This window comes from Bos indicus x Bos taurus, chromosome 5 (genome assembly GCF_003369695.1).
Source record: "Bos indicus x Bos taurus breed Angus x Brahman F1 hybrid chromosome 5, Bos_hybrid_MaternalHap_v2.0, whole genome shotgun sequence".
NCBI lineage: Eukaryota > Metazoa > Chordata > Mammalia > Artiodactyla > Bovidae > Bos > Bos indicus x Bos taurus.
Genome location: NC_040080.1, coordinates 61,603,186 through 61,622,195, shown reverse-complemented (window position 1 = coordinate 61,622,195; position 19,010 = coordinate 61,603,186). Strand labels below are relative to the sequence as shown.

At 36.1% G+C, this 19,010-nt stretch overlaps 1 protein-coding gene and 1 pseudogene across 1 annotated transcript; both read right to left on the bottom strand.

Annotated features, from left to right (window-relative positions):
- Positions 1-4,242: 4,242 nt before the first annotated feature.
- Positions 4,243-5,187, bottom strand: LOC113893700 (annotated as a pseudogene).
- A 9,702-nt stretch (positions 5,188-14,889) lies between these two features.
- LOC113893699 (olfactory receptor 6C3-like) lies at positions 14,890-15,828 on the bottom strand. The gene has a single exon (XM_027543574.1). It carries the CDS (start codon positions 15,826-15,828, stop codon positions 14,890-14,892), a length of 939 nt encoding a protein of 312 aa, XP_027399375.1.
- Positions 15,829-19,010: the final 3,182 nt, after the last annotated feature.

Below are 19,010 nucleotides of genomic sequence, written 5' to 3'. Positions count from 1 at the left end.
CCCACTTGATTTCACATTCCAGGATGTCTGGCTCTAGGTCAGTGATACACCATCATGATTATCTGGGTCGTGAAAATCTTTTTTGTACAGTTTTCCTGTGTATTCTTGCCATCTTTTCTTAATATCTTCTGCTTCTATTAGGTCCATACCATTTCTGACCTTTATCGAGCCCATCTTTGCATGAAATGTTCCTTTGGTATCTCTGATTTTCTTGAAGAGATCTCCAGTCTTTCCATTCCGTTGTTTTCCTCTATTTCTTTGCGTTGATCGCTGAGGAAGGCTTTCTTATTTCTTCTTGCTATTCTTTGGAACTCTGCATTCAGATGTTTATATCTTTCCGTTTCTCCTTTGCTTTTTGCTTCTCTTCTTTTCACAACTATTTGTAAGGCCTCCCCAGACTGCTATTTTGGTTTTTTTTTTTTTTGCATTTCTTTTCCATGGAGATGGTCTTGATCCCTGTCTCCTGTACAATGTCACAAACCTTATTCCATGAAAACTGGAAAAAGTCAGTTTTCATTCCAATCCCAAAGAAAGGAAATGCCAAAGAATGCTCAAAATACCACACAATTGCACTCATCTCACACGCTAGTAAAGTGATGCTCAAAATTCTCCAAGCTAGGCTTCAGCAATATGTGAACCGTGAACTTCCTGATGTTCAAGCTGGTTTTAGAAAAGGCAGAGGAACCAGAGATCAAATTGCCAACATCCTCTGGACCATGGAAAAAGCAAGAGAGTTCCAGAAAAACATCTATTTCTGCTTTCTTGACTATGCCAAAGCCTTTGACTGTGTGGATCACAATAAACTGTGGAAAATTCTGAAAGAGATGGGAATACTGGACCACCTGATCTGCCTCTTGAGAAATTTGTATACAGGTCAGGAAGCAACAGTTAGAACTGGACATCGGACAACAGACTGGTTCCAAATAGGAAAAGGATTACGTCAAGGCTGTATATTGTCACCCTGCTAATTTAACTTATATGCAGAGTAGATCATGAGAAATGCTGGGCTGGGAGAAACACAAGCTAGAATCAAGATTGCCAGGAGAAATATCAGTAATCTCAGATACGCAGATGACACCACCCTTATGGCAGAAAGTGAAGAGGAACTAAAAAGCCTCTTGATGAAGGTGAAAGTGGAGAGTGAAAAAGTTGGCTTAAAGCTCAGCATTCAGAAAACGAAGATCATGGCATCTGGTCCCATCAGTTCATGGGAAATAGATGGGGAAACAGTGGAAACAGTGTCAGACTTTATTTTTTGGGGCTCCAAAATCACTGCAGATGGTGGCTGCAGCCATGAAATTAAAAGACTCTTACTCCTTGGAAGGAAAGTTATGACCAACCTAGATAGCATATTGAAAAGCAGAGACATTACTTTGCCAACAAAGGTTTGTTTAGTCAAGGCTGTGGTTTTTCCTGTGGTCATGTATGGATGTGAGAGTTGGACTGTGAAGAAGGCTGAGCGCCGAAGAATTGATGCTTTTGAACTGTGGCGTTGGAGAAGACTCTTGAGAGTCCCTTGGACTGCAAGGAGATCCAAACAGTCCATTCTGAAGGAAATCAGCCCTGGGATTTCTTTGGAAGGAATGATGCTAAAGCTGAAACTCCAGTGCTTTGGCCACCTCATGCAAAGAGTTGACTCATTGGAAAGACTCTGATGCTGGGAGGGATTGGGGGCAGGCGGAGAAGGGGACGACAGAGGATGAGATGGCTTGATGGCATCACTGACTCGATGGACATGAGTCTGAGTGAACTCCGGGAGTTGGTGATGGACAGGGAGGCCTGGCTGTGCTGCGATTCATGGCAAAGGGTCGCAAAGAGTCAGACAGGACTGAGTGACTGATTTGATCTGATATGATTACTAAAATGTGGTTTATGTAAATGAGGAGCTTTTTTTTGGTATCTGTAATCACTTCACCTACACACATACACCCACCTTTCCAAAGACTTTAGGCACCTATTAAAGCCTCAATAAGTGGAGAGTATTTTAGTACATGAAATCCTAATTTTCTATAAAAAGGGGATACTTTGCTTTGTTATCAAGATTTTAGCTTCTACAAAACAAGTGATTTTGTTATAAAAATAGTTTAAGGTATAAATAAACAAATAGATATTTTAGGGATTAAATAATTTAGGTATATGCCCTGTTTCAAACTAGTCCTGAACTTGGGAAGGAGCTCTGTATATATTTCAGCTAGATCAGAAAATGGAGCTTACTTTCTGTGAAATTGGAGAAAGTGAAGTTAATCCTACATATCTAAAATGGTTATTTCTTCACCATATTCTACTACATATATATGTGTCTACTGATGTCTGTTGGGTTACTATGGGATTTGGAATAAATAGTTATCTAGCACTATAGTTACAAAAGTAAATAATGTTAAAAGTCTATGGTTTTAATTAATGAAGAAATTATTCTCTTCAGTTCAGTTCAGTCACTCAGTTGTGTCGGACTATTTGTGACCCCATGGACTGCAGCATGCCAGGCCTGGTCCACCACCAACTCCCGGAGATTACTCAAACTCATGTCCATTGAGTCGGTGATGCCATCCAACCATTTCATCCTGTCATCCCCTTCTCCTTTCACCTTCAATCTTTCCCAGCATCAGGGATTTTCAAATGAGTCAGCTCTTCGCATCAGGTGGCCAAAGTATTGGAGTTTCAGTTTCAGCATCAGTCCTTTCAATGAACATTCAAGACTGATTTCTTTTAGGATGGACTAGCTGGATCTCTTTGCAGTCCAAGGAACTCTCAAGAGTCTTCTCCAACACCACAGTTCAAAAGCATCAATTCTTCAGGCCTTAGCTTTCTTTTTAGTCCAACTCTCACATCCATACATGACTACTGGAAAAACCATAACTTTGACTAGACGGACCTTTTTTGGCAAAGTAATGTCTCTGCTTTTTCATATGCCATCTAGGTTGGTCATAACTTTCCTTCCAAGGAGTAAGCGTCTTTTAATTTCATGGCTGCAGTCATTATCTGCAGTGATTTTGGAGCCCCCAAAAATAAAGTCAGGCACTGTTTCCACTGTTTCTCCATCTATTTCCCATGAAGTGATAGGACCAGATGCCATGATCTTTGTTTTCTGAATGTTGAGATTTAAGCCAACTTTTTCACTCTTCTCTTTCACTTTTATCAAGAGGCTCTTTAGTTCTTCTTCACTTTCTACCGTAAGGGTGGTAAAGATATCATTAGGACATACCTTATTAACGTGTGCCATAAATAATCTGTCTTTAAATGAAAATATTCACGTTTTTCAATAAACTATACAGCATTTAAAAACATTTCCCAAGATAAATAGTGAAGGGACTTCCCTGAGGCTCTAGTGGCTAAGAATCCATCCGCCAATCAGGAGACACAAGTACAATCCCTGGGACAGGAAGATCCCACATACCATGGAGCAGCTACATCCCTCTGCCACAACTAATGAGCCATTACTCTAGAGCCTACCAGCTACAACTACTGATGCCATGCACCACAGTTATGGAAGTCTGCATGCCCAGAGCCCTTGCTCCACAACAATGAAGCTACTGCAATAAGAAACCCTGCACTGCAATAAAGAGTAGCTCCATCTTGCCTCAACAAGAGAAAGCCCACGAGTAGCAATGAAGATTCAGTGCAGTCAAAAAATAAATAATAAACAGATAAATTCTTTAAAAACTATAAAATGGTAAAAAGAGTTTCTGTCAAATATACTGTAAATGAAATTCATAAGATTATATTTCCTGTGTTTAATAAACTAAATATTACATCCAAACTCAAAACAGTAATTTATATTAAACAATTTTTAATTTAAGAAGTTGCAACTAACAAAATGTTCATAAGAATGGGAGTCAGAAAGATATAAGAAAAGTTGTTTAAATTGAATGAAAAATATATAAACAAATATGATTTTTTTTTAGTTATCAACATTTATTTATTTATTTATTTTTTATTTTTAAAATTAAAAAAATTTCAGGTATCCATGTGCTCCCCATCCTGAACCCTCCTCCCTCCCCCCTCCCTATACCATTCCCCTGGGCCATCCCAGCACACCAGCCCCAAGCATCCAGCATCTTGCACTGAACCTGGACTGGCATCTCGTTTCATACATGACATTTCACATGATTTTAAACTTCTAGGAATAAAAAGAATAAACACGGTTGACAGGAAAGCCATTGTGTTTTGAATAAGTTATTAAAATTATTGATTATATATTTTTTAATGTTGCTCTGCAAAATGTCTCTAATTTATTATAGCACATCATTTCATTTGCTTCTGAAAAATAGTCTTTCTTGCCATGTCCTTGAAGGCTTGTTTGACTTGCTGATTCCGTAGACTGTAAATGAAGGGGTTCAGCATGGGGGCTACTGAGGTGTTTAGCAGAGCCACTCCCTTGCTCAAAGACACCCTGTCCTGTGCTGAGGGTTTAATGTACATAAAAAAGCAGCTGCCATAGAGATGGAGATGACAATCATGTGGGAAGGACATGTGGAAAAAGGCCTTTGTCCTCTGACTAGTAGAAGAAATTCTTAAAATTGTTCTGATGATGTATGTATAGGACAGAATTATCAATGCCAAAGTGAACATTAGAGTAAACACAGCACAGGAAAACCCCATCTTTTCAAGAAAGTTTGTCTCTGAACAAGACAGTTGAAGCAAAGGAAAATAATCACAGGTAAAATGGTCAATAATATTAGACCTACAGGAATCAAGGTTTAAGAGCAACATGAGTGCAGGGGATATGATTAAGAATGAAACTAGCCAGGAAGAGAAGACAAGCAGTGTGCAGACTCTGTGATTCATGATGGTCATGTAATGCAGGGGTTTGCAGATGGCAATGTAATGGTCGTAGGACATGGCAGACAGAAGGTAAAACTCAGTGACTCCCAAGAGAATGAGAAAAAATAACTGAGCAATGCAATCATTAAAAGAAATGGTTTTATCTCCTGTAACAATGATGGCCAGGAACTTGGGTATACTGAGACTTGGGTATAATGACACTTCTAAGATGGAGAAATTTCTGAGGAAGAAATACATGGGGGTTTGGAGGTGGGCATCCAGCAGGGTCAGGGTGATAATGGTCAGGTTCCCAGTGATGCTGAACATGTAGGTGATGACCAGAAAGACAATGCTCACAACCTGAAGTTGTGGGTCATCTGACAGTCCTAGGAGGATAAACTCTATTGTTTCTGTATGGTTTCTCATTCTTCAGTTGCTTGTTTGTTTTTCTCCTTCCAGGAGACCTATAAGAGAAAGCACAAGGAAAACACTAGAAGAGAGGATTACCAAATATCTTAGTGTAGACATCGGATTTGATGAAATTAGTATGTCATTTCACCTTCAGGGGAAATTTAAGGCAAATTGATAATGACATTGATCCTTAAGTTTCCTCTGTTTAATAAGTAAAACACTCTTTGATTAAAGGAAGTTTAAAACTGTAAATATCACAAAGCTTATAGGGCATTTGTTATAAGAATTTGTTCCTACACTTTTCTGACACCAAATACTACCTATGGACTTTCAGAAATATACCCATCAGGTTTCATGAGAATTATCTTTGTGCTAATATTCCAATGCCTACACAGTTTTCCTCCTGTGTAACTTAAAAGCTTAATTATATTAAGAATCTTTAAAATGGAAAAGATAAATAGGATCTAATTAAAATTAAAATCTTCTGCACAACAAAGGAAACTATAAGCAAGGTGAAAAGACAGCCTTCAGAATGGGAGAAAATAACAGCCAATGAAGCAACTGACAAACAACTAATCTCAAAAATATACAAGAAATTTCAACAGCTCAATTCCAGAAAAATAAATGACCCAATCAAAAAATGGGCCAAAGAACTAAATAGACATTTCTCCAAAGAAGATATACAGATGGCTAACAAATACATGAAAAGATGTTCAACATCACTCATTATCAGAGAAATGCAAATCAAAACCACAGTGAGGTACATTTCACACCAGTCAGAATGGCTGTGATCCAAAAGTCTACAAGCAATAAATGCTGGAGAGGGTGTGGAGAAAAGGGAACCCTCTTACACTGTTGGTGGGAATGCAAACTAGTACAGCCACTATGGAAAACAGTGTGGAGATTCCTTAAAAAACTGTAAATAGAACTGCCTTATGACCCAGCAATCCCACTGCTGGGCATACACACTGAGGAAACCAGAAGGGAAAGAGACACATGTACCCCAATGTTCATCACAACACTGTTTATAATAGCCAGGACATGGAAGCAATTTAGATGTCCATTGGCAGATGAATGGATAAGAAAGCTGTGGTACATATACTCAACGGAGTATTACTTAGCCATTAAAAAGAATACATTTGAATCAGTTCTAATGAGGTGGATGAAACTGGAGCCTATTATACAGAGTGAAGTAAGCCAGAAAGAAAAACACCAATACAGTATACTAACGCATATATACGAAGAAGGCAATGGCACCCCACTCCAGTACTCTTGCCTGGAAAAGCCCATGGACGGAGGAGCCTGGTAGGCTCCTGTCCATAGGGTCACTAAGAATCAGGCACAACTGAGCGACTTCACTTTCACTTTTCACTTTCATGCACTGGAGAAGGAAATGGCAACACACTTCAGTATCCTTGCCTGGAGAATTCCAGGGACAGAGGAGCCTAGTGGGCTGCTGTCTGTGGGGTTGCACTGAGTCAGACATGACTGAAGCAACTTAGCAGCAGTAGCAGCAGCAACGCATATATATGGAATTTAGAAAGATGGTAATGACAACCCGATATGCAAGACAGCAAAAGAAATACAGATGTATAGAACAGTCTTTTGAACTCTGTGGGAGAAGGAGGGGGGATGATTTGGGAGAATGGTATTAAAACATGTATAATATTATATAAGAAATGAATCGCCAGTCCAGGTTTGATGTAGGATACAGGAAGCTTGGGGCTGGTGCACTGGGATGACGCAGAGGGATGGTATGGGGAGGGAGGTGGGAGGGGGGTTCAGGATGGGGAACACATGTACACCCATGGCAGAGGCATGTTGATGTATGGCAAAACCAATACAATATTGTAAAGTGAAAATAATATTAAATAAAAAATTAAAATGAAATAAAATGGAAAAGATGTTGCAATTTTTAAATAACAAATGACTGTTTTGTCCTTGGCTTCTCTGGTGGCTCAGAGGTAAAGTATCTGCCTGTGATGATCAAACCTGCAGGTTTGATCCCTGGGTTGGAAGGATCCCTGGAGAAGAAAATGGCAATCCACTCCAGGATTCTTGCCTGGGAATGAACAGAGGAGCCTGGAATGCTCAGTCCACAGGGTTGCAAAGGGGTTTAACACAACTTAGTGACTAAACAACAACAGAACAGCAGATCAAGTTTTGTTAACACTGAGTTTTTTCGTTTTTTTAAGATTTTTATATGTGAATCATTTTAAAAATATTTGTTTTAAAAGATTTTAAAATCTTTGAATTTGTTAGAGTATTTTTTTTTCTGTTGAGGTTTTTTTTGGCCATGATGCATGTGGGATCCGAGATTCCTCATCAGGAATCCAAACAGCACCCTCTTCATTGGAAGGCAAAGTCTTAACCACTGGACCACCAAAGAAGTCTTTCAGGTTTTTCAACTCTTACTATCTCACTGGAAGTCAGAAATGCTAAAGTCACTGCCACTGGCAACTGCAGGTTTTAGAGATAGAGGGGAAAATGAGATAGTCAATCATGTAAGCTTAAGGTCGATATCATCTTAATCCCTCGCAACAATTTATAATATTACAGCATAACTATGTGTCATCATTATGGACTTTATTCTCATACAACCTATTTCCCTTTATATTTGAAATATTACTTTTATGTTATTATTATGATGATGATTAATAAGTAAGACAATTGCCCTTCAAGAAAGTAAATGTTAATAATATGTTTACTTGTATATGTTTTGGAAATATTGAGTTTTAATTTTTCTTTTTTGGGGGGTAAAATTTAAATAATATTACAGAAGAGTGAGGATATGTAGGTTTTAATCCAATTCACTTACTAGGTCTGAAAGCCACTCAGACCCTTCATGCCCATCTATAAATACACACTATTTTGATCATTAAATGAGCAAATACATGTGAAGCATTTTGAAAAATGCTTATCATTTAATAAAACCCCTATAAGGCTTTGTTCAATAGAGAAAACATTCCCTAACCACTGAGCTGAAAACATTCGGAATTTAGATGTTGTGTTATGTAAAAACTTACATCTAAGATAAGTAGTAGTGCATAGATTTAGCACCAAGAGAGCCACATAAGAACAATAGCAATAACAGCAATGAAAATATAGTAGAACCGTGTGACTGTAAAGTACCCAACAGGCATTCTAGGAAAGTGAATCTTATCCTCATTCTTCCACTTTGAGTACATGATCACTTCTCCCAACACAGTGTATCTGCCTTCTCTACCCATCATTGCTCCCCTACTTTCCACAAACAATCCACTGTCTCATCTTCAGCTAGGATTTGATCACCACATTTGAGGCATGTTAGATATTTGCCAAGACATCAACATTGCTACCAATAGCCACTTTATTTCTCTGCTCCTCATTAATATTAGTAACCTTTCTGAGAAAGACTGTGAAGCTTGTATTAAATAAAATATATATATATGACTAGCATAGAGGATAGAATATTTGAATCATTTTCAAATCACCTTCTTCCTTATTCCTGAACAGATGTAATACTCATGGTATGAGTTTTGTAGGAATTTATAGTAATCCTTTCAAACCCACCTTACATAGTACAGAATCTCCTGTGAACTCCTCTCTAGTCTGTGTAGCTCAAAGTCTTACCTTCAAAGCTATGGCAACATGATCCAGTGCCTAGTATAGTGAGAGTAGATTTAAGATAAGCACTTACCTATGTAAGTAATTACTTCTGAATTTTTTGTTGAATTTCATACTGCCAGTAAGTGCAATGCTCTTTTAAGCAAAATTCTAGACTATATTTCATGTCAGTTCTATCTTTATTTATAAGGTATATTTTCCTACTTTACCTACTTTTCAGGATGCATTATCTGCTTAAATACCCTTTATTGAGTAAATTTATAACAAAGAATATGTAAAGGACGCTAAATTTTTGATATATAATTTAAAAAATTGTAAACTATCATTTCAAAATCAATGTCCTTAATTTCTTTACAATTCATTCTTTTAATGAACTCTACTCCTGCTCAGTAACATCACTCTTCCTTCATCAGGATTTGCCTTTCGTTGAAAGCACTAGTTTTTCATAACACTTTGAACTCACAAAATACATTCTCATAAACTGACAAATTTTGGTTTCAATTTCAAGATTGAAATTTCTGCAATAACCTACAGGCATTGGAGAGTCAGGTTTCCTTTTAATTATATTATTACTGTTATATGATGAACTATGTGTCATTGCACTGTATTTTTAAGCCTATTTCAATTTCATTACGTATTCATTTTCCTCTTCAGTTTCCTCATAATTTTAATTATTTGATGAATTATAATATCAGGATTTACACTTTTTGCTGCTGACTAAATTCGTGACAGAATGTAAGAAGAGCTGTGAAGAAAGATATTAATAGACATTAGAAGATTTCATATGAACATTACTGGTAACGGACACTAACATAGCCAGTCTTCTAGGGCCAGAGAAAACAGGCTGAAGCAAACTCTAGGAAGAGACGATTTAATATCAGAAATTTGGGAGTGGCATATGAAACTTTGTATGTAAAAAATTATGAAAATTCAATGGATTTTATTCATCTAACATCAAGTAAGCATGATAAAAAATTATCAGCATTCATTCCTTCACTCATCAGCCTTTTGAAAGAAACACATTTCAGTGTTTAACAGGGTATATATGATTCCAAGAGATTTAAACCACCCCAAGGATGTATTCACGCAGAATATGAAGAATATCTCCAAGCATTTAACTCATGTTTTCGGCTTTTATTTCTGAATGCAAGTCCATATTTCCCTCTGGAAGAATGCAGTTTAGGTTACTAAGTTTTGTATTTCTTTCCACTCATTTCATAAAAATCAATTCTTACTTGTTTCTGAGAATCCTTGAGACAGATTCTTTGAGCTATTCAAAATTAAAATCAGCAATATTATTTCTAATTTGTTAATAAGATGACTGCAAATCATCTTCAAAATGTCATTCTGAAAACATTCCTATGTCCTGCCCTTCCTAAACCCCTATTATCATGTTAACATTGACAATGAAACTGTAGATAAATTTATGATTTCTTTGATACCCAAGTTGAAAAAGAGACCCCCATATTAATGAATACATTCTTTTTAAAAGAATAAAAGATATTCCTTTGAGAGACTGAGATAGGCATCTTTGATTGGTTCCATTTTATTTCTGGTGTGTTTTGCTGTGGTTGTTTTTAAAAATGTTTTTGTACACTGGGAGGAAAAATCTCTTAGTAATGCAATGACTTTGAAGGTATAGTTGGTACAACTTTTACTGTATCTACTAATTCTCTCTTCTTCAGGTAAACTTCATTGCAGGTCATTAGAAAACGTTGACAAATCATACCAGAAAAGCAATGTACTTCATTCATTGCATCATTATTTCTTTGTACTTTGTGAGTTTAAAGGGTGTTTTAGGGTTTAGGTTAATGCAGTAAGAAAAGGGAAGTTGTTTAATTAAATGTCATATGTAACATTTAGTTTGGCTTCATATTATCTTGGACACTGCTCAATCATTCTGAACTTTGGGCCATGACACTAGGATCCTTTAAGAATTGTCACATCTTGAATGACGCAAAGACTCCTCAGGAGAACCAGTCAAGGGTTGGAAGGAGTGTTTCATTAGATACATTTTTTTCCCACAATTATTTAGAGGACTACTTCCTTGAAGAAATTTGATTAATTTACATTTCTTTATTTCAATAGGGATAGGCAGGCTCAATTCTCAGCATACTTACCAGTGTTCACAGAGACAACACAAGGGGAAAAAGAGATAATATTCACATTTAATAAAAAGTCCAGAAATAGTAACATTTATATCTTTGAAGGTTTGTGGTGGATATCAATTCATAACCTCACACTTTCAGTTCATTTGTTAGTGATCTATAATTTAAACAATGAAGGGAAAGTAAATTAAAAAAATATTATTATTATAATTATTATGTTAAAATTATTAACATGCTATTAATTCCTTAGTTATAGCATTCTAGGGTAAATTACTATCACACAAAAAATAGGGACATTGCAGTAAGAAAAACATGAATTAAAAATACAAATGGACCATTTATGGATGTATGACTCTGGATGAGCTATTTAATATTTTAAGCTTCAGTTTTCTGTGTTTAAAATGGAGTTGAAGTTTCAAAAGTATTTCTTAGAAATAATTGCAATAACATAAATGAAATTATTCTAAAATCATGTGGCACTTAATATATGTTAAGAAGACTAATTTTCTTTATTTTTATTTACTTTAATTTTCTTTTGATTGTAATTAATTCTCAACTCTGGGAGGGATAATCATAGCAATTATGTTTTAGAAAAAGTATCACTTTTTTCAGTGAAATAATAACTTTTGTATTTTTACTTCACTTAACTCTTATAACATACCTATGAATCTTTAATTTTTATTGCCAAATAAATAACTAGGCTAAGTTAGGTTCTGTCCTTTGATGTTTTATACAGCTAGCAAAGAATATACCAGAAATTAAAGTCTACTCTCTTAAACAAATTACTGCAAAGCCTATATTCAGTTAGAAACAAACAACAGAAATAATAATTACCTGCCTTTATTTAATAGCGAGGGCTTCCCTGGTGGCTCAGTGGTAAAATATCTGCCTGCCAATTCAAGAGACACTGGTTTGATCCCTGGGTCGGGAAGATCCCCTGGAGAAGGAAATGGAAACCCACTCCAGTATTCTTGCCTGGGAATTCTATGGACAGAGGAGTGGGCTATATAGTCCTTAGGGTCACAAAGAGTTGGACATAACTGAGTGACTAACACTACCACTTCCACAGCACAGTGAATCAGTTATACATATGCATACATCCACTCTTTTTTAGATTCTTTTTCCATACAGGTATTACAGAGGATTGAGTACAGTCGCCTGCTCTGCATAGCAAGCTCTTATCCTATTTAATTTGTTCAGGTGATAAGTAATAAATCACTGATAAAATTTGAGAGACTTTCACTGCTATCTATTTGCCAGACTTACCTCTGATTTTTGTGCAAGTTCGCTAACATTCGAGTGGCTGCAATATAAACATATTAGCAACTACCATGGTTGTAATCCATTTCTTCAAAAAACATTTCTTCTCATTGCACAAATTTGCTTTCTATTGTGAATGTTTTTGTCTTAAATTTCTCTTTTATTCAGAGAGGATATGTTTATTTGACAATAGAGAATGAGAAAAAGTAAATATATGCAAGATAAAAAAAATATAAGGTGTTTAAAAACCCTCTGGAATCGTTTCTGCATAGATTTAAGTAGCACAAGTTACTGAATGTTTTATCTATTCTCTCTCATACAGGCTAAAGGGAACTAATTCTGCTAATCAAAATTGCCAGAACAAAAATGTGCACAAAACACGAAGGAATACAAAACATAAAACACATTAGTATTGGGATTAGAAAAGAAAGCTTGAGAACAGTATCCAATGAGACCCAAACAAAAAAACAACACTAAGTGTGAAGCCTTTTCCCTTGACATCATTTTTAGACAGATATTAGCAACCAATTATCGTAATTCCTAGTACAGATTTCTACAAAATATTCCATGTCTTTTTTTTAAAGTGGTAATCTACCACATTTAACTAACTACATTCATTGACTCCATTATTTTTAATCTGTCTTCCAGTAAAAACTTTTGTCACCATTATACTGCTATACATTAAAAGTATAATAGTTCATACTTTTTTCCTACTCCTTCTCTTGCTCAGCACAACAGAGATTGAAGAGTATCTTGTTTTGATTAAAGCTTTAATCTGTATGCCAAGCATAACTTTAGGAGTTAGTATCTTGGATAAGTAGACTATAATTATATTAATGTAAACATTCAGTCAGAGAAGGCAATGGCACCCCACTCCAGTACCTTTGCCTAGAAAATCCCATGGACGGAGGAGCCTGGTAGGCTGCAGTCCATGGGGTCGCTAGAGTCGGACACACCTGAGCGACTTCACTTTCACTTTTCAGTTTCATGCACTGGAGAAGGAAATGGCAACCCACTCCAGTGTTCTTGCCTGGAGAATCCCAGGAACAGGAAGCCTGGTGGGCTGCCGTCTATGGGGTCGCACAGAGTCGGACAGGACTGAAGCCACGCAGCAGCAAACACACACATAATATGATGGGGGTGAAAGGCAATAGAATCATTCAGGTCCTTAGTAAATATTGTGCGAAATTTATAGATCCTTACAGAGTTTCAAATAAGTATATAATCACACATACAAACACTTTTTGTTTGCTTTTTTAAATTGAGCTATCATACTGGTTATATTGGAGAAGGCGAGGGCAACTCACTCCAGTATTCTTGCCTGGGAAACCGCATCGACAGAGGAGCCTAGGGAGGCTATAGTCTATGGGGTCACACAGAGTCAGACATGACTAAACAGCTGCAGCAGCATTGACTAATTAGGCAAATCACTCAGCCAAATCACTCAAATTTTCTGAGCATCTATTTACACATTTGTGTATGAGATGCTGCTGCTGCTAAGTCGCTTCAGTCGTGTCCAACTCTGTGCGACCCCATAGACGGCAGCCCACCAGGCTCCCCCGTTCCTGGGATTCTCCAGGCAAGAACACTGGAGTGGGTTGCCATTTCCTTCTCCAATGCACGAAAGTGAAAAGTGAAAGTGAAGCCGCCCAGTCGTGTCCGACTCTTAGCGACCCCATGGACTGCAGCCTAACAGGCTCCTCCATCCACGGGATTTTCCAGGTAAGAGTACTGGAGTGGGGTGCCATTGCCTTCTCCGTGTATATGAGATAATCATGACTAATTTGTCATACAGCATGTCCAAAGGCTCAATGGTAAAGAATCCGTCTGCCAGTGAGGAGATGCAGGAGACTTGAGTTCAATCCCTGGGTCAGGAAGGTCCCCTGGAGGAGGAAATGGCAACCCACTCCTGTATTCTTGCCTGGGAAATCCCAGGGACAGAGGAGCCTGGTGGGCTACAGTCCATGGGTTGCAAAAAGTCAGACACTGAGCAAACGTGCAATTTGCCATTTACCTGTAAGATTACATAAGATATGAAACAGAACATCCTTAATTCAACATACGTAATGAAATAAATGCTCTCTATAGAAGGAATATTATTCAAGAAATTCCTGTTAAATTTTCAGGTGGCATTAGAGTCATGGTAGCTAACTATTCTTTTTTAAGTATTTATAAAAATAATGTAGATACATAAGGAGAGTATATAAAATAAACATAACACATGCCTTCAGCATAACTAAGAATTATGAGATCTTATGAACTTCTAGTTATCTGAAAGTAGGAAAATAAATATCCAAGTACATCAGATGAGTGGAAAGAACTGGACAGATACTGCAGACAGTGTGCAAAAAATATGGCTGTTGATTATTTATTTCATATTCCACAACTTTAAGAAATTGCTATATTAGTACCAAAAGATAAAATTTAAGAGTAAGTTGATTAAAACAATGTTTACTCCTTTAGAAATTACCATATTAAATATTTTTATTCAATATGAGATTTTTTATTATTCAGAATACTGGATAAAATAATTTATGTTCTAAAGCTACTGGTTTTCTATCTGGAATTGTAAGTCCATGATTATATGGAAGCTATAGATAGTTTGAAAGGAAGACACAGCATAGTCAATTTCATTAAAGGAAGTTTGAGCTAATGAGCTCAGCAGTGCAGATGATACCTGTGAGATGGAGCTAGGTGGACACTGTAGAAGTTAAATTGCATTCATTCATGTTAATACACACTTTCATTTATTTCTAGAAAGTATCACTTTATGAACCAAGTTTTTCAAAGCTTGTTTTACTTGCTCATTCCTCAAGGTATAAATAAAAGGATTTAACATGGGGGCAATTGAAGTGTTGAGAATAGCTACTCCTTTGGTCAATGAAGCTCTTTCTTTTGCTGAAGGCTTGACATACATGAATATACAGCTTCCATAAGAAATGGAAATGACAATCATGTGAGAGGAACATGTGGAGAAAGCCTTTTTCCTCTGAGTAGCCGATGGTATTCTCAAAATGGTGGTAATAATGCACATGTAGGATAGAATCACTAATGCCAATGTGAAGAGCAGAGTCACAAAAGCAAAGTAAAAACCAATCATCTCTAAAAGCCACGTATCTGAGCATGAGAGTCGCAAAATGGGGAAGTAATCACAGGAGAAGTGATCAATTATGTTGGAAGCACAGAAATCTAGCTGAAGGATAAGCATGAGTGGTGGAAAAATGGTAAGAAACCCCCCGAGCCATGAACTAAAGACCAGCAAAGTGCAGATTTTCTTGTTCATGATGGTGGTGTAATGGAGAGGCTTGCAGATGGCAGCATATCGATCATAAGACATGGCAGTGAGAAGGAAAAACTCAGATACACCCATGAAGATGAAGAAAAATAACTGAGCCAAGCAATTGTTGTAGGAAATAGTCTTGACTTTAGTAATGATTGCCCCCAAAAACCTGGGGATAGAAACACTGGTGAATGTAATCTCTAAGAAGGAGAAATTCCGGAGGAAATAATACATCGGCGTCTTTAGATGACAGTCTGTTAAAGTGAGGATGATGATGGTTAGGTTTCCAACAACACTCAATACATAAGCCAGAAATAAAAAGATAAAAATGACAACCTGAAGCTCTGGGTTGTCTGATATGCCCAAGAGGACGAATTCTGTAAGCATTGTGTGGTTTCTCATACTGATTTTATTGTCTTTAAGCCAAATCTGTTGGTACAAAACAAAACAAAGAGTAAGTGAATAGTAAAGGAATTGAAGATTTATATATTGGAATTATTAGCTCTCATTAAAGGAAGCACTGGACCTTTTTCCCTGTAAGAATTTTTGCAATATCCACTCACTCCTACTAAAGCAAAATACTTTACCATTGTCTATTAAAGAGAAAAAAAATGTATTTACAGGTCTATGTTAAAAGTCCCCACTTTAGTGATTTGACATAAAACCTCTACATTGGACTAAATTTTCTATGTGAGCAAATATCTTTTAATTACATTTTCTACAACCATATTTACTAGCCAAATCTGTAGTTTAAATATTAAGACATTAGTTTCTAGTTTCCAGGATGCTGTGCTTATAGGATTGAAATATCTAATTTTGTGTTATGGTTCTGATACTATGTACAAACTTTATGGGCTTAGGAGGTTTCAGTGGCAACTGATGACCCAATGACAATTCCTGAGCTTAATAATAGCTATCATTTTTCTTTCTTAGTATATATTTCTTCAATATGCCCAAAATAAATAAATGTGTTTACAATCAATCACATATACATGGAAATAGAATTGCCTTGCTTATAAATAAGAACAAATTTCTAATTTAAAAGAAAGAAATAAGAAATTAGCAATATTGACTAATACCACATAGAGCTATATCAATATTGCATTTCTATGACATACTGATCCTTTTATATCATTTTTACATCTCTTTACATTTACAGTCATCTCATTTTTAAAATTTTGCTGTATTTACTCCTTTTACACTTATGTGTCTGAGGACAGGACAGAACACAAGAGGGAGCCTTCTGATGCCAAAATATCCCATTAACTTCTTTCTAGGAGGCTAAGCCATTAGAATAAATACATTTATGTTTAAGATTTACTGTCTAGTAACCAAAATTGTTCAAAAGTAATCTATATAATTTTTATTTATCTTGATCACTCTTTATTCTTAGCAACCAGAATTGTATTTCTGTGTAAGCTTTTATTAATATTTATTTTATTTTATAGCATGAATAAGAACAGTCAATGGAGAAAGCAATGGCAACCCACTCCAGTACTCTTGCCTGGAAAATCCCATGGACGGAGGAGCCTGTTAGGCTGCAGTCCATGGGGTCGCTAAGAGTCGGACACGACTGAGGGATTTCGCTTTCACTTTTCATTTTCATGCATTGGAGGAGGAAATGGCAACCCACTCCAGTGTTCTTGCCTGGAGAATCCCAGGGATGGCGGGGCCTGGTAGGTTGCCCATCTATGGGGTCACACAGAATCGGACATGACTGAACTGACTTAGCAGCAGCAGCCCGAGCAGAACAGTCAACAGGTGGTAAGTATCAAAGCTTGTATAGTGCCTTCTTTTTTCTCTTCAAGTCCTTCCTAACAATCAGCATTTTCTTCCTTTAAGAATAAACATATTTTGTTATACATATTAGCAAAATTGGCAGATTAAAAGGCAGAAACTACTGCTATGTTTTGAACAATGATTGAAATATTAAAATATAAAACAAGTAATAGTAAATATGTTAAAGCGATTTATTCTGACAAAATAAACTTTTGGATGGAAAAAAGGTGAAATACACATTTAAAAATTGGGAACGCTCTTACTTTATGATACATCTAATGATTCCAGTCAGAAATATAATCCCAGATTTTCTTTATGTACTTAAAATATGAGATGTAATGCATTCATATTATACCTTAGGAGATTTTTTGGTCATTATCTCATCCTTGTCTCCATTATATAAAAGTATCTTACATAGAGAAAACACAGGCTTGATTTCATGGATATTTTCTATAAACTCTATAAAATATTTGTGTTTCATTTCTTTCATCTTGCCATATAAAGGTAAACATTTTCCTGACTGAAACTTTAAGAAATCACTCTTGTAAGCCTGAGAGTTCTTGAAGGAAAAGTCCAAGAAACACTGCTTAATGACTGGAAGGTAAAACATTTCAAAGCTCCCTGGATAAGATGAAGATTGACTATTACCAAAAGATTAAATGATTTTACCTTCTTTGGTTACTGCTTAAATCTCTGAAACCAGAAGGATGACAGAAAGGGTGTAAGAAGAGATAATTCAAGAGATGTAGTGATGTCATGATATACACTTTTCCAGAAGCTAATGAATAGAGCAGGATAAAAGCAAAAGTGTGCCAACCAGTTGGTTTTCCTTTGGTTGGACTTAAATTTCTCTAATAAGCACATGGCACTCAGTCCACACTTGGGAGATAATTTATCCTCAGTTCCTTTGGGGTGGATTGAATACAGGGCTGAGCTACACCACAGTGGACCCTTCACTAAGGGTAGTACCTAAGTTTCATTCATTTTCACATCTCCACCAGCAAAAAGTAGAATGAATGAATAAATAAAGCATTTTAATATCTTTAAAAATAAGAAGAGTACTTGAAACTTTAGTATTTTTCATTCTAATAGTTACATATGCTTAATGTTAGGAGAATCAAGTATGAGAGAACTGGTATCAAAAAAAAAAAAAGAGAGAACTGGTATCAAATCAGCACATTGTGACTTATGGAATGACCCTTATGTTTCCAAATGAATTTTTGTTTGCCCTCAAAGCTCAAAATTATATAGTGTTATATTTTTGTATTGTGTTCTGCTACATATATTTCTAGATATTCAGCTATAAACATAGCCACATTCACACTCTCAGAGATACATTTTTTCCTTCTTAAATTAATGCAAATTTATTACAGAAAATATTTGGCAATTTTCCTTTATTTTCAGTTAATAATAGGTAATGGATATTATTCATTGTCAAATTATCTAGATAGAACTCATTATATATAATTGCATAGAACAACAGAGGAGACATAATTTCATTGGTAATTTCATTGGTAATTTCATTGTTGATTGAGATTTAGGGAATTAGTCTGCTAACAATTTCACATCATTGGTTATATTGCTGTCTATTTTTATGCACTTTTTTGCATACATAGAAGTATTGATGTAACATATATACTAAATTTTGATAGAAACTTCAAAATTTCTCTCCTACAGACAGGAATGAACTCTTTCAGTGCATCCTAATCAGTGCTAGATGCAGTCACAAATTTTATATAAGGATGAAAATGATGCCAAAATTAATTTAATAAAAATATCATAAAGATCGCATCCTGGTGCCTAGG